Here is a 16,206-nt window from a genome sequence, read left to right on the forward strand (position 1 = left end):
AAGCCAATGCTGAAGCGTCTTAAACCTGCATTCTTTCTAATGGCCAGAAGGGGAAGACTCTGCTGGCTCCAGTCAATAAGAAAATTACCTGACTTACTTGATTTATTACCACAGTAAACATCCAAACAGGTTCATGGTCTAAATCGCTAGTTTCAAGTCCTCTCCAGTGCATCATGATTTCATTTTTGTAAATTATGGTCCTATTTCGATTAAAATGGATGATCTAGCAGGGTATTTTTTATGGGGGTGGGACCACCTTATGACTAACCAATTAGAGGCGGGTCAAGGCGAAACCTAACCAATCAGATGCAGAGGTCTACACAGAACTAACATCACTTCTGGTTCCGAAACCAAGATGGTAACGGCCAAAATGCCAAACTCGAGGCTTCAAAGAGTCCACAAACCAATGAGTGATGTCACACTGGCTATGTTCACGTCTTACATACAGTCCATGGTTTCAGGTCAGTATGAAAGATTACAAACAGCCAGTGACAGCGTTTTAAAGCAACTCATGGAGCTAATGTTAGCTTAATTAGTTTGCTCCAAATGACAAAATCTGTTTGCTACGGTTGTCAAATAAGCCAGTCACTGGCCAGAAATGATAAGCATGCTTTTAATTCTCTGTAGGTTTATCAACACAAGCAGCCATTGTTGCAACCAGTTTCACATTGTCATTTGATACTATAATTAGGCCATAAAATATCATAAAAATGCCTGTATTTGAGCTATGACTCACCTAAACATCAAACAAACAAATGTAAGGAATTAATGAAAACATTCCCACGTCAAAATAATGCTATCTACCCTTATGTCTTTCAATGTGAAGTACAAAAGTAGATGAGAGGCTGCTCATCATAATATTATAATGTAGCAGAGGACCGCTGACTAGACTGTCAGTAAAAAATCCTTAGGTATGTGTGTCATTTCTGCTGCAGTGAAGTGATTATGGTATGGTAATACAGTGATATGATATTGAGCCAACTTTGTAAAGGCTGGTTTATGCCTGAGGCTCCAAACGTCGTCTGTTCCCACAGGGCATTAGTGTAACATTTGGAAAGATATATCCAAGGTTTGTCGCAGGCTTATGCAGATGAAACATCGTGTGCATATGACAGAATGTTTCTGTTGGAGGTAAAATTTGATAATGATGCTCCGTTCATCACTTAGTAATGCTGTCTTCAAGCAAACCTGGCTCCTCTGAGGCATTAGCGGCTGTGTTTGGTCAGTGTAACAGCCAGAGACAGGTGATTAGTTTCCACACTGATGGCACAGGCCGCTGCTTCACTGTCATGTCACACACAAGCACTGCATTCCCAGCATACCGACTCTGTTCTTAATTACACGCTTGGCTGGCGATTAGCTTGTCAAAGAGGGGCTATGATCTACCAGGGGATGAATTACCATCTGTAAAACCTATTTACATAGACAGATATCCATGAGTGACCCCCGAGTCATTACTGATAGCTTGTAAATGAGGCCTTCACCTGTTGTAAGGCTAATGGGACATCGGTATGTCTAATCGTCACGTAAGTGAAAATAATTCATATTAAAAACATAATCTACCTGGTGAAGAAGTGCAGATCAGCTATTTTCTATACATCCATCCACAAACCATTAAAAGTCTACAGTGTAATGCTGATAGGTAACCTTTTAGTTTACAAGTTTCTTATGTTTTAATGCATTCCAGAAATAACGATGTAAATTTGATATTGATTATGAGGAAATAGTTCTGACACAGTTTAGTTGTGTAGAGAGTAATAAAAGGTAGTATTTCCCTAAAAGAACTGCTTCATTTAACCTTACTTGGTATTATTTTAATAATTAATTCATTTAATTAGTTATTATTGTTCTATCCATTATTCAGTATTGAAACACTTTACTCTTCATATATGCATGCAGTTCAGCATGTTTGCCTGCAGACAGGTAATATTTTTTTATGTTCAGCTGAAATTAATTGCAAGTGTAGCCTGGTCTCTATTTCCTCCATAATTAGTTCCAAATTACATAATGCTTTTCAGGAAAAGTTATTAGTAATTTATGGACCTGGAAAATATAATCTTTTGCTGTTAATTATAAAATTAAATTAGACTATTAAAACATAGTGTAACAGAATTACAAGACTGGAAGAGTCATCAAGTCGGTGAATACACCCAGTAATGACAGTAGCACAGCAATATCAATATAGGATTAGCCATTATAAGCTACTACTCATGAAATCCTCAAGAAAACCTGTATGTATAGATGAGCAGTGAAGGTGAGCTGTGAAGTGAGTGGAGTGTTTTTAAAATGTAAATCTGAAAAGTAATCAAAGCTGTCACATAAATGTAGTGGAGTTAAAAAGTATAATATTTGTCAGAGGAATATGCAGCATCGGCGGAATGGAGGGGACAAGGGGGTCCAGGCCCGTCCAAAAAGGTCAACTGAATTCTCTCCTTGACTATTTTTAAAGCTATAAGTAAAATTAAGTCGTACCATTTGTTAATGGAACACTGTTATGAAAAATAAAGCACAAAACAGAGATAGTTTGCATTTAGGAAACCATTTCTTTCTATAAATAACAACCCTCTGGCTAGCCAATTAAAAACAGCTACTCTCCGTGTATGTCCACCCAATCATTTTTTTTACAAATTTGCGTTAATACGTAGAGACGGTAGATGGGTGGCACTAATGTGGACATATTCTTGGCGGTAAACAAAGCTAACTAGCTAAAAATGATGTGCTAAACTTAGCGACTTAATTTAGGATTCGGTCAATGTAATGGACATTTAAAAAGTTTGGAACATCACCTACATTGTCCACGATTACTCATGGCAGTGACAACCAAGCTCAAGCTAATGCTTTGGCTATTTTCAACTGCACCTGATCGTGACATACGGATAAACTGAGCGATGGAGGTAACTTTAGTATTACAGGGGACACTGAGGCTGCTGGGGCTAAACAGATGACATTTGTTCCAATGATTTGGGTGCAGATGGGTCTATGCAAGTCAGACTAGAGAAGTATGCCATGAAGCGGGATGCTGCGGTCTGTTTATCATGCAGAAGATTTCAGGAAAGCAATGAGGTGTCCAGCAGCTTTTGCGAGACAAGCTTGGCTGTGAGGTGCCTTATGTGCACTGCCTGGACCATCAAATGCATCTGGTTGTTGTCCACATGCTGTCGGCAGCCCTATCAGGATGTTACCGGAGGTGTCAGAGCAAAGCTTTGTCTACATCACACATCTGGTTCACAGTGTATTTCCAGTTGTCTTTGCCTCAAGTATCCGTGGTATACTTTGAGCCCCTTATTCTCTGCCTGTATTTCCCTTCCTTGTTCCCTTGCGGTTGGTGCTTATGCTGCTGGACCCTGCCGACAAGTTGCCTTAAGGAGAGGAGATGTACTTTTTACTTGGACTGCCACAGCAAGTGCCACCTGCACATCTGCCACCAAGGAAATGGAGTCAATAAAAACTTGAAATTATCGTATATGTTGGAGAAATAACAGACTCCAAGACCAAAGACAGAACCGAGCTACAGAGGCTGTAGCTTTGATCACATCACTTGGAGAGATGGAGTCACACTTTAATGAGTGCAATGCTGTGATGGCTACTGTGCTTAAAGGGCTCGATCCAGAGGCAGCAACATTTTTGGATGCAACAGCAATAAAGCCACTTTTGGACTTGACAAATGCTGCAGTTGTGGAATCAGGGCGCATTGCTGCAAAGAAAAAGTACATCCGCAACCTCAAAAGCAATAACAGTGAAGAAAAGTGGACTGTTAGAAGGTCTCTGTCATTACAGCCCAAAGTACCCAAGGCCATGCTGAGTGTGTTGTCAGCTCTTAAACTTTGCGACACAAGTTTTAACCGATCAGAAGAGTCAGCTTCTGAGCGTGAGCTCACTTGAAAGTTGTGAAAGGAATTGTAATAAGCTGTGTTGAGGAGATTCTCTACTCACAGTCAGCGACACCAGCAGTCCTAGTGGTGTATTCATAAATCCACTTATGCACCTACTCTTAAATATGTTATTTAAGAGTAGTCTTGTATTAATTGTGGCTACGTTCCTGCGAGCTGTGCTCATACGGTTCTAATTAGACATACCGGTTGTTAATGTGGCTTAAAGGATGTTGTTTATCCTGTAATTTGTTGTGTAGCCTGTGAAAGTGACCCAATGTATTAAATATAGATAAATATAGAATTGGCTCTTAAATTATTGTACTAAACTTAAAAGATTAAAGATTAAAAAAAAAGGAAAATATTTAAAAGATTTCCCGTGTGTATGTTAGTGTGCTAACCTGCAGTGACAGTAGGCCTTTGTATGTGCACCTCTCTGTCATAGTTTATTTCTTTCAGGATACATGATAATGTTAATTATACATTTTATAAAAGCTATGTGAGGTGAGCAAAATGCCCTCTGTCAACGTTGATTGCCCATCCATGATGTGATCCGTGAAATGATCAAGTGGGTAGTGAATTATGTAAAAATTGTACTTTTCTTCGTTACACCACTCCACCACTGTCCTGAACTGACCCTGAAATCCAAAGTGAATTCATTTCAGCAGATGATCCTAAAACAATGTTCGCAATTTCTCACTTACAAGCTCAATGATTTGATGATTCTTTCCAAAAATGCACTTTGGGAGTTGCAGTTTTCTTCTCCCAGGAAGTTTTTATGTACACAGGCCTATACTTTTTATGGAAGAACAAATCATTTTCTAACACAGTTGTTGCACTTTGCATCTAATCATTCAACCAGGACAGTAATGATGTGCGGGTCGACCAGCATTTCTCAAAAGTGTCTCATTTTACCTCAACTGCTGATTAACACGCCGTTGCTACTATTTTCTGTAAGAGATTTATCATAATTCATTTTCTACTCATCCAGCAGCAACTGTAACAAATATAACTCACAAAAACTCACATGCTTGGGAATCTATTCGAATTATTCATATGCCCCTGAAAAATCCCATGTCCACTATTTGCATATTTGAACACAGTCTATATCTGGATATTTATTACTTAGGCGCATAAAATGTGCAAATTCAAGGGTGGCACATATTGATGAATAACAGAGCACTCTCCAAAGTGTGTGTATAAAAGGTGATTATATGTACTTGTTGTCTGGCTGTATGTCAAAAATTCAATCTACCAGATGTTCAGTGTATTGCATATGGGGAGCTTTTTTCTGTAGAGTAATAGTTTTTCCACGAACTCTTCACTCCTCTGATGTCCTGTACCACACTCGAGTGTTGTTGCACTGATGTAACACCAGTAATAAAAATGCAACAGGAATACGTGGCTGCTTTCACATCTCCAGTGTTTCACACTGGAACCGTGGAGCAATTTTCCGCCGGTGGACAAGCTGTAAGGTCATTCCATCAATTCTTGTCAGCTTAGGTAACATCATTTCAGAAGGGGCAGGGCCTGCTTTGCAGAGGGCGCTAATATAATCAGAGGATGAAATGTCACAACAAACCTAAAATTGCACCTCTATTTTCCCGTTCTGTGTAAAGAAGGAGAGAAAAAATCTAATCAGGTCTTTAGTTTTAATGAAACAGGATCACCCATGTGTTCTGCCAAGTGCATGACCTGGAAAACACACAAAGAACACACACACACACACACACACACACACACACACACACACACATAGACACACTTTCCTATGCCTCTTAGTCTTTTGTCATGAGGTTGTTATTTAATTTGCCCCCTCCCCATCGCCATCCCCTCTGATTGTACTTCTTGTGGGTCATGTTTCCTCGGGGGTTTGTTAATGGCAGTATAAGTGAAAACACAAAATATAGGAAGCAGCAGAGATTCCAGGAAATGGGAATGATACAGTCTGAACTGATGGGGGGCCCGAGGCACCATATGTTCTAGGTGAACTGTGACACACATTTTATGGCTGCTCACGAACACAGGAAGTATAGGCAGACACAAAAGAATACAGTCTCAAACCTAGAAAAATGCATGTTGTATAATGGACTATTTTGTCAACTAATATATAAATTGCTGCTCTTCCCCCTAGGCTGAACCTTAAAATATAAAACGAAAAACATCGTCAATCACTGTCATATTACATGGCGGCAAATTTAGTGCACTTTTGGCATCATAGTATAAAACAGGGCAACGCTGCATACATATGACACCCTTGGTTTGCCCCTTAAGCACTGGTATTTGTATTTCATTTAGCCTTCCATGCGTGCAGCATCGCTATCTAATTAGTGAATACAGTTCTAATATAGTGGATCTCCTCCTCATTAGGTTCTCATAGCCTGTGGTTACTCGCAGTTTTAGTAGATGTAGAAAAACATTTCACATCTTTTTATCCGCAGGCCACAGAAGAAACACCTCACACCCTTTCTACTGACTGGATCTCTTACGGTCAAGCATGACAAGTGTTATTTTATCAAACGTCTGTATGAGAACATGTGAGAAAACAGCACTATTTCACCAAGTCACTTGTAGGGGATGCATGTATGTACATATGAATACCATACCACATCTATAACCAGGATGTGTGTTTGATTAAATTAATTATTAACATTTTCGTATCGTCCTTTATTTCGAAGCAATTTTTGATAATTTCCATAATGAAACGGCTTTATGAAAGTGACACTTGTGAACTGCTGAGTATGTGGACAATGGACGAGCTTTTAGATTGTGCTTCTTTTCTGTTGTATTTCTGTGTAAAACATGTTTTCTTTCTTTGCTTTGGCTCAGGAACCATGTGCAGTCTGTGGTATGCAGCACTATGTTGGGACTGCATTGTTCTGCACCATGAAAGCCAATGTGACATTGACAATTTCGATGTTTATATGAGGGGAAAACAAAGAATCCATTCTTTGTGTACAGTTTCAATTATTTTGACTAACAAACCCTGACATATACTTTTCTATGGTGATTCCTTTTACATTGAAAAAGCCCACAGTGGAATAAAAATACTAAAAACAGCTTTCAGAATGAGTAAAAACGTAGTAAAAGTTAAGACAGTAGCATTCATTTATTATAGACGTATTATGCTTGTATTAGATTATACAGGAGTATTTCTGTATACACAGTGTCAATTGTGTAACAGATGAGGTAATATTTCCTCTTTGTAATATTTATTGTTTGACTGCCTTGCAGCGTCTTTGTTATTTAAACCAGCGTTTATTGATTCCCGACCGCTTGGCAGCCAACAAGCTGTGAACACAACAGTGACATATTGTCACCTTATAAAGTGGTCATGGTGAGTGTGGTAGAGCTAAATTTAATTTTGACAGATTAATGCACGTTAAACTCGCTACACATCCCCACCTCCCCTTACAAATCACATTAATCTGACTAATTACTTTGCTTTGAGGTAATTAAAGGTACATTAAAAAAAAACAAAAAAAACAGCAGTGCTAATTTATTATTATTTTTTGGCCACTTGCGGGTGGTACATATAGACACAGCACTCTGACACTTTATAAAGTTGTTAGCAAACAATTTTCAATTACACATATATAGATATAGAGAAATATTAGCATTCATTTAGAGTCATGTTTCTGGCCAACTGATTAAGGTCTGTTTTCCTTTTCCTTTAGTTCACTTCATCCTCCAACTCCTTATAGGAAATATCAGTGTCTTTAGCTGCCAAATGCTCCATTATGTTCACCTGTGGACACATAAACCTCTGAAAAGCTGCAGAACAGTGCAAAATAATTTTAAAAAATGACAGAGATGGCAGTATAAAGAACTTTATGGGAGAATAGTACAATTTTCCTGATCTCCTTTTACCAATGCAATTCCTTAAATCATGGCTATAACCGTATATCTTCACCTACCAATGCTGATGATAACATTAAGCCATTAGATGAGATAAGATACTCTTTATTTAGTCCCATGATGGGGAAACTTATGAACTGAAGGGTTACCTTCCCATACCGGGAGCTGAACCCGGGCCACCTGGGTTTACACTCTTACACTCGTCTTGTCATGCCCCTTATTTGTGTAGCCAGTGAGGAGTGAGGCAAGGCTGCTGTTAATATGAGAAAAGTATGTCTGTGTGTGTGTCTGTGTGTGTGTCTGCCTGTCTGAAGCCACTTTTCTCCTCACTGGGTTAACCTAACCCTTATCCTCTCACCCAGGGGTGCCCAATACGTCGATCACGATCGACCAGTAGATCGCAAAGGTAGTGTGAGTAGATAATAAAAAAAAAATTTTGTCCATCATCTATCATCCCTAATTAGGACAAAAAAATTAAGCGGTTTAGAAAATTAATGAATGTATGTATCCTCCCTGTGGCATTTGCGACTTGATTGAAGAACAGGGCGGCCAGTCTGAGATCTCTTCTCTGCTATGGGTTACGGGGCACGGGCATGCACGGCCAAACACGCTAGCTACTGCAAAACTCCAGTGAGCGAAGTGACCTAGTTAGCCTTCTAATTTATATCTACTAAAGAAAGGATATTCTGGGATAATAGGATAGGAAGGGATATTCAACCCCATTCAGTGCAAGTCATCAGAGTAAGGTAGTGACCATAAATGTATTGATTGTTCCAATTACTCCTGTCACTTGTCTGCAATATTGATGGTTACATCACTGTTTGTCACCTATGTGCATTACTGCTGTCAATACCAAGGGCTACATTAGTTGCAGTTATGCAGTGTACGCCAACATATATCGTATATATTAAGTATACTCAGTATATATAAATAAATATATGTTCAGCATTTTTAATGTAGGTAGATCATTTTGACCTGGTCATTTTAAAAGTAGCTCACAAGCCGAAGAAGTGTGGGCACCCCTGCTCTAACCCTAACACACACACAGACATACTTTTCTCTATTATATAGTTGGATCACTTATAAATGTAGGAACATAGGGATGACCTGGAGGCATCAGTTTCAGCCCAATATGAGCCTACTTTACAGGTGCAGGCCAGTGTTATGTCTTAAGTGATCTCTGCTCTGATTTAGTTATTTGCTGAAACAATACAGTATTTTTAGCTCAACTTTTTAGTGGTATTACCCTCAAAGATTGCACATTAATTTGTTTGATGAAGTGTACAGGATCCACGTCAGATTGTACACCATCAGCTCTGCGAGCGTGACAGGAGTGTCGGCCCCAGAGGCCCAAATCTCTCACCGTGACAGACAGCTCAACAGCCATTATGACAAAAGAGCTACATGAAGGAACCAGCCAGTGAAACAGAGGAGGTACATGGGAAAATACGGGAATGAGAAGAGCTTCACATTAGTGATGTGAGGAAGTCAAATGTGGCATAACAAGACTAAAGACTTCTTTCTTTTGTTCTTCTCAGCTTCTACCCAAAAAAATAGTCCAGAGCTGTGGCAAGAATGATACTTGGTATATCAAGAGTTTGGATTTTGTTCTTTTTTTTGTCCTTTAAAAACCAAAAAAATTAAAAATTAGCAAAAGTGTAACAAAGAATAAATGGTTTGCTCCCACACTCTAGCATAAACTACAACAGGCGATACCGCCCTACAGGGGTCACCAAAAGATTCATGATGAGATGAGATGAGACTTGCAACAACTTGCAAAAGAGTGCGATCTACGACAGTTAAAACCTGCCCATTTTAACAAAATGGATCCATAGCAACATCACATCGTTTACACTGCTGCAACTCACACTAACTGTCAAAGCACATTATTATATATGAAAATTCAAATCTCCAAAACTGGTTGCTAAAATACACTAGATCAAACTCTGATGTTAAATCAGATCTGAATTTGAGAAGCCTGAAATAAATATATATATGGGAAGTGTAGACGTGACTATTGTGAATTTCACGGTGAAAATTCAGAAAAGTGGTGTTCAAAGTCAAACATTGCAGTGAAATAAATTCAAAGTTTGGTATTCGGGTGCTGATATACAGTGCTTCCAATATTATGGCAAAGACTTACATCCACACACAACAAGACGCATTATCCTCAATCTCAGCCCTCCATACACACACACACACACACACACACACGCACACTGCTGGTACTGAATGAGGATTTCACCCTTTTTCCATGGTAGGCTGCTCTTGTTTTCCATTGGAACAAATTATAAGAACGCCTCTTGTTTCTGACTGGCTGTTGTTTGTGATCAATAATGGCACCTAATTCAAATTTAAACATCTAATTTATAACTGTTGCATTTTACGGTTTATGGTCATAAATATAATTTCTATTCGCATGGCTTTCCAGCTCCCTGGGAAACTAATGATAACGATATTCCAACTATCCAGGTAAGTCAAACCTGTTATTTGGCATTCAATTACATGCTTTTTTGATGAAATAACACAGAATCATGATCAACAATAATTTCAGGGAAGACACTCTACAACATTTTTGATTAGGGCTTTGTCAGGTATAATGGATAATGGATGGGGAGGAGGGCTGTAGGTCAGGGCAGTCTTAGCCATCTATTGTTAGCCAATTCATGGAGCTAATGTCAGCTTAATTAGCCTGCTACAGCTGACAACATCTGCCTCGGTCTGTTGTCGCTGGCTAGACCATCTCTGTCTATGGATTCCGAGGGGTACATCGAGGGGATGTACCCCCGGAATCCATAGTGACATTTTCGCCATCCGTTTTCATTGTAAATAGTGTGTATTTTTGCACTCTGTGTGAATCTGCTCTACGTGAACAGAAAGCTTGACATGCATAGCAACTGTAACTATGGGGGTGGGGCATAGAGAGCAGTCACTTATTGTATTTCACCAACAAATTGTGCTTTAATGTTATGCTCCAGTGGGGCTGAGGGCAAAAAATATATCTATTTTTCTCATGCTGTGTTGTGATTCTCCTCGTCCTGTGAGGTGCTCAGCATTCGGCTCGCTTGGGGCCTGATTCTTTAATCAATAAGTCAATGTTGCTGCTCGATAAGTCAGCACAGGCCTTTCCTTGTGCGCTGGCCTGGGTAACACCCAGCATGTTTCCACGCTGCTTAACACTTTTGTCACTAATGACACTGATACATTTGCTGGAGAAAAGCCTGCAGAGAGCGCTGTCCTGTGAAACACTTACACAAGGTACAACATATTGTGATGTCGTCTGCACCACTGAGTCCAGGAAGAGGGACTTCTATTATTTATTCATGGAGATGGATTCACATTGACAATAGTTCCACAGCTGGGCAGCAGATAACATCACAAGAAATTAGCACCTTAGGGGACGTCCCAGTTGCCACTGAGCTTCAAAATGAAGTGTGGGGGAAGGAAGCACCAGAGAAGCCTTCAGAGAAAGAGAGATGAAGGCATTGCTGCTTATAATGCTGTTCACAGACTGCTTATAGAAGAGCTGATTGGTATTCAAGCCACTGTTTGACTTTTGTCTTTAGCGCATTCATTTTAATGAAAAATGTGTTCCACTTGGGCAGCCATTATTTCCTCCTCCCACTGAACTGGCTCACTGACCCAGCTCTGTCTTATCAGTGTTATTTTAACCTCCAGTGTCATTAGAACACTCCTACATTAAATAATCGTAGCCATCACCATTCACGATGAGGTGCAAAGACACGGCTACACGAACCTTCCTAACACTGTTGCTTGGATATATTTCCCACCCCACCTTGCTTGAGTGAATGCTGTAGAAAAAAAATACAAAACTGTTTTATTATTCTGATGATTACGGCAATAATGGCACAGGTCTTTGAGGAGTGGCATTTGGTCTTTTCATGACAGCTGAGACAGACATTTTTCCACGTGTTATCTTCCACAACAGGAACAGAGCGTGTCTCCACTGTTCTTTTGTGGTCTACAGTGAAATGTTGTATCAATAAAATACAGAGACAGTAGTCAGTGGATATGAATTATTGAAAGGCACAGCGGTTCGGCTGGGGTTCTAATCTCCACAGTGCAGTTAATTTGATGTTCTTGTTTTTCTGTTTTGGATCCAACCTGCAATGCGCCACCCGTCCCCGCAAATACCACGGACAGAGAGGAGCAGACCAGTGGGAGCTAAATGAATGATCTGCTGATGCTAATGTCCTCTGCCAGCCAAGGTCTTGTTTAATAAACCTCAAGATGAGATGGGCATGCGAGAAATAATGTGATCAAAAATAAGCCTCGTCAATTCAAGCCCACACACCTGAAGCTGCAGCTGATAATGAAAGTGGAATCTGTAATGAGGGTGAGTTGTGTGTGTGTGTGTGTGTGTGTGTGTGTGTGTGTTTGGAGGAGGAGGTTGTCAGTGCGTCCCGCCATTCAGGAGCAACACGAGCTTAAGGGATATGTTTTGTAACCTGTATGAACAGTCTGGAGTGAATATCAATATATGCAGCAGGCAGCTGATCAGCGGGAAACGTTCGCTCAGCAGAGTGTGGGACGCTGATCCGAGCTCTCATTTATCTCACTGAAAAAGTCTTGTGTTGCCTTTCACACGCGCAGCAGGAGGGTCCTGCGCGGTGACACACGGAGCCAGCTCAAGATTCAACAAATTGGTCGATAAAGACAATGGTTTATTATCTCTTCCGCCGCGTGAGAAAAGGGGAATTAAAGTCCCAGACTTTCTAATTAGTCTTTCTTATTTTATCGCAATCGATTCCGGACTAGTGAGAGGATACTCAGCCAACAGAGAGAAATTTGCTCTGGTAAAATGACTCTGCCGCTCTGAGTCTGATGGCTGCAGATTTATTCATACAACTGAATATTTACAAACCTAATACCCTTTTTTTGTGCAACCACTGAGGAATATATATACATATATCAAATCTACCAGCAAAGAATAATGAAAATCACACAGATTAAAGAATGCACATAATGCATAGTCAGGAGCAACAGAGGGTCATTGATAGTTTTTTAGCAAAAACTTTCTATTTATGAATGCTTAACATAACCCTAACCTTAACCATGAAAAGGGCATGTTGTGGTGAGTAAAAAATAAGTTTTTCATCAAGCCCACATAGCATCTGTCCCTGCCTGCTGTTAGTGACTTGAAGTAAACTGCTCCATTTCAATATTAAATATTGGTGCTACCAATCCATTAATGGAAGCCTGTAAAGCTTTATCTCTCTCCAGTCTCTGCACATGTATGAAGTACATTCATAAAGCTCCAGAATACAAATTTTTCTCTTAACTTGCACAGATGCATGTTTGCATAAATTTGCGGAGCCTTGGGCGATTACATCTTTCCAGCGACCTTTAGAATCAGCTTTTTGTTCTATCTGCACACACAGTTACTTCTACCTAGGCACCATAGACTGTACATAAAGATGGCTGACGTGTCTACACAGTTTGAGTCCCATCCACACACTCGCCCGACACAGACTGAGCCAGATGCTGTCAATCGTGATGTCACACCTCCTTTTTTTATAGCATCAAATAACTAATTAAAACCAAACGAATGAGAAAAATGAACACTTGAACATACATAAGCATGATAAATGACAGAAACCATCTTTGGAAAAGTATATTAGACCTGTACTTTGATTAGATGTTTTTTTTAGCTTGGCTCATGTCCCATCTGCTAAAATGAAGAGAGCGGGCTCTATGACCTATACTGCAGCCAGCCACCACTGGGGGTGATCAGGATGTTTTGGCTTCACTATTAGGGAGCTGTCGTGTTGTCTGTTTTTACCGTCCATGCTTAGCACTGATTACCACAAGATATTTATTCCAAAGGAGGGGGGTCTAGCTAACATAAGCATTTTCATAGGTTCAGTTATGGTGATGTCATGATAAATGATCCCACAATTTGATATCACAACACAGCCTCAGTAACTCAGAATAACTCAGAGTGCTCAAATCACAGATGGTACTAAGCAACGGCCAACAATGTCTAGATGACAACAGTATTTTTAATTATTTCTTGATTATAATACCATTGTGGCTTTCAATGAACAGCATTTCCCATAAGCCAAGGACGAGACCAAGTTACAATGACAGGATATCGTACTTTGGTGGAAAAGTTTCATGGGAGTTGTAACTTTTACATTAGCAAATTAATTGTGTCAGATAGCTCATCAGTTTGTAGAAAATGATTTTCAGAGAACACTGCACTTCCTTCAACAAGCTATTTTGCTCTCTGTGGGAGGTATGTGCTATGCCAAAGAAAAGATATACAAGTAGACATTTCATACAACCCCCAACCTATACATCCTCCAATGTTATGAGAAGCAGCTTGTCTGTAGCTTCCATGTGGCAGAAATCATTTACATCAATGGCTGCATAACATGCAATGGCATTTAACGTCCCCACAGCTCAGTACTGGATGCCAGTGGCACTGTGTATGTTCAGTTCCTCCACTGAGAATGATGTGAGGTGACAGAGGATTCGGTCAGAATTGGTGTGACATGCACTCTGGGAACAGGAACCCATCCTTGAAAAGCATCCACAAATGATATTTCCCCTCTCCTGAGCCCCTGCAGACAACACTAAAGACCAATTTCGCAGTAACTCGTGGACTTTTGGATGAAAGAAGAAATATAACAATTAGATGGTTTAACAAACAATTAGACATATGAGTTACTGATATCTATATACAGCAGAAAATATAATTAGTACAAGACAAATTGCCCCGATACACTTGATGCATTGGTTTTCTAAATCCAGAAAATCAAAATCAAATTGTACACTGGAGCATTGTTTAAGCTCAGCTATCTAAAAATCTTTACACCAGCAGAGCTCAGGGAAGCTTTACCCAAATCTTTAAACCTACAATTCTTCACACACCCTTCAGTCAAATCGTGTGAGGTGTCGTCTGCATTGTAACAGTAAATCCACGTTTCATCTGCTTTTAGGCTATTCAGCCAGTATTTGTGAGGTTTTCATGACTAGAATTCACACAACTGAGTCATGAACGCACACACGCTCTGCCAGAGCCTATAGCAGAGCTGCTCTATTACCAATGCATTTGAAGTGAGGGGTTATTATTCCTTTAAAGGGGGGTGAAGCCCTCTGCAAGTGCAAAAGCACCAGCTGCTCAAGGCTGCAACAGATGTGTAAATCATCTCTCCTCTCATGAATAAGCCAAAAAATACAAATTCAGGAGGTTGAAACTTTGCCGAGCAGATGAAACACACAGCGTTGCCGCTTTTGCGCAACCTGTTGTTCATGTGTTCATGTTTGTTTTTCACGCAGCCACAGCAACAGCAACATACATCTCTGAAAAGGTTTGCTTGGTTCTCCTTTCTTTGTAAGCCTGAGTGGTCAGGACAGCATCAGCTGGCGTTAGTCAGCCTCAAGGCTTATCTATTAACGGTATAGAAGCTGCTCTCTGGAGCAAACTGGGGAGTCAATGTGGGTTTGTTTTACACACCTATTGCTCCCTGCTGCCCCGGGGTCACAAAAACTCATTAAGGATGTAAATAATGGCTCAGTCGTAGCTCTGTCTGAGCAACCATCAGTGACCGCACATATGATAAACACAAGGAAAAAGAAGTAAAATCACATGTTTAAAGGCAACAGATTGTAACTGCCTTTGGCATGCACATACAAGTAAAGCTATGTTGTATGAAATCTTATAAATTAGCTCTCCTCTGAGGAAAACCTGAGCGTGGAGACTTACAAACACACATCAGGAAAGCCACTGCCTTACACCCAATATAAATCAGGAGTTAATTATAGTCCTTACCCGGTTCTTTGCGGTCAGAGCTGTGGCTGGACAACAGGAGGAGGTAATCCTGGCAGGTGTCCTGATCCAACAGTGTGCTGTTGTGCAGGCAGAGGTCAACAATTAGGGTCACAGCTCTCTGACAGACCATGTCATACTCCTCTCGGTCAGAACTCATGCTCCCAGCAGCATCCTCAGCCGTGTGTGCTCTTCCAAGGGGACTAACTCACCCACACACACACGCAGCAGCCTTGCATGGAGAAGATAAATGCAACTTGTCTCTGTCCTCTGCTGATTCTTCCTCTCCCACCACAGTCTCTCAAGTGTGTTTACTCACAAACCCATTTGAGTCTGAGTGCATGTGTGTGTGTGTGTGTGTGTGTGTGTGTGTGTGTGTGTGTGTTTCAGAACATGGATGTGTGAGCAAGCAGGGTCAAGATTGTTAAGTGCACAAATGTGGTGAACTCCTGCCATGACATGAGCGTGTGTGTGTATGTGCGAGTGTGCAATAATGTGTAAGGACTTAATGAATCTTAATTTGCCCCAAGGTGATATGTGTGGACAGAATTATTGCATCATATGTATGCTTAAAAACCAAGTCAACAAGCACTGGAGCCTAGCAACCCCCATTCCCCCTTCACCTCCCGTCTCATCATCGCCCCCCGCCCCCCACCACACACACCCACCCTTGAACTGACTGTA

General features: G+C 40.4%; 1 protein-coding gene across 1 annotated transcript in view; it reads right to left on the bottom strand.

The window, feature by feature from the left end:
• syt6a (synaptotagmin VIa) overlaps nucleotides 1-15,682 on the bottom strand; it is a 55,977-nt gene extending 40,295 nt beyond the window's left edge. The window contains exon 1 of the mRNA XM_070839641.1: nucleotides 15,526-15,682. Coding sequence (XP_070695742.1) covers nucleotides 15,526-15,682 — 157 coding nt within the window. The remainder of the gene's footprint in view (nucleotides 1-15,525) is intronic.
• Between the last annotated feature and the right edge of the window lie 524 nt (nucleotides 15,683-16,206).

Source organism: Pempheris klunzingeri, chromosome 11 (genome assembly GCF_042242105.1).
Source record: "Pempheris klunzingeri isolate RE-2024b chromosome 11, fPemKlu1.hap1, whole genome shotgun sequence".
Lineage (NCBI taxonomy): Eukaryota > Metazoa > Chordata > Actinopteri > Acropomatiformes > Pempheridae > Pempheris > Pempheris klunzingeri.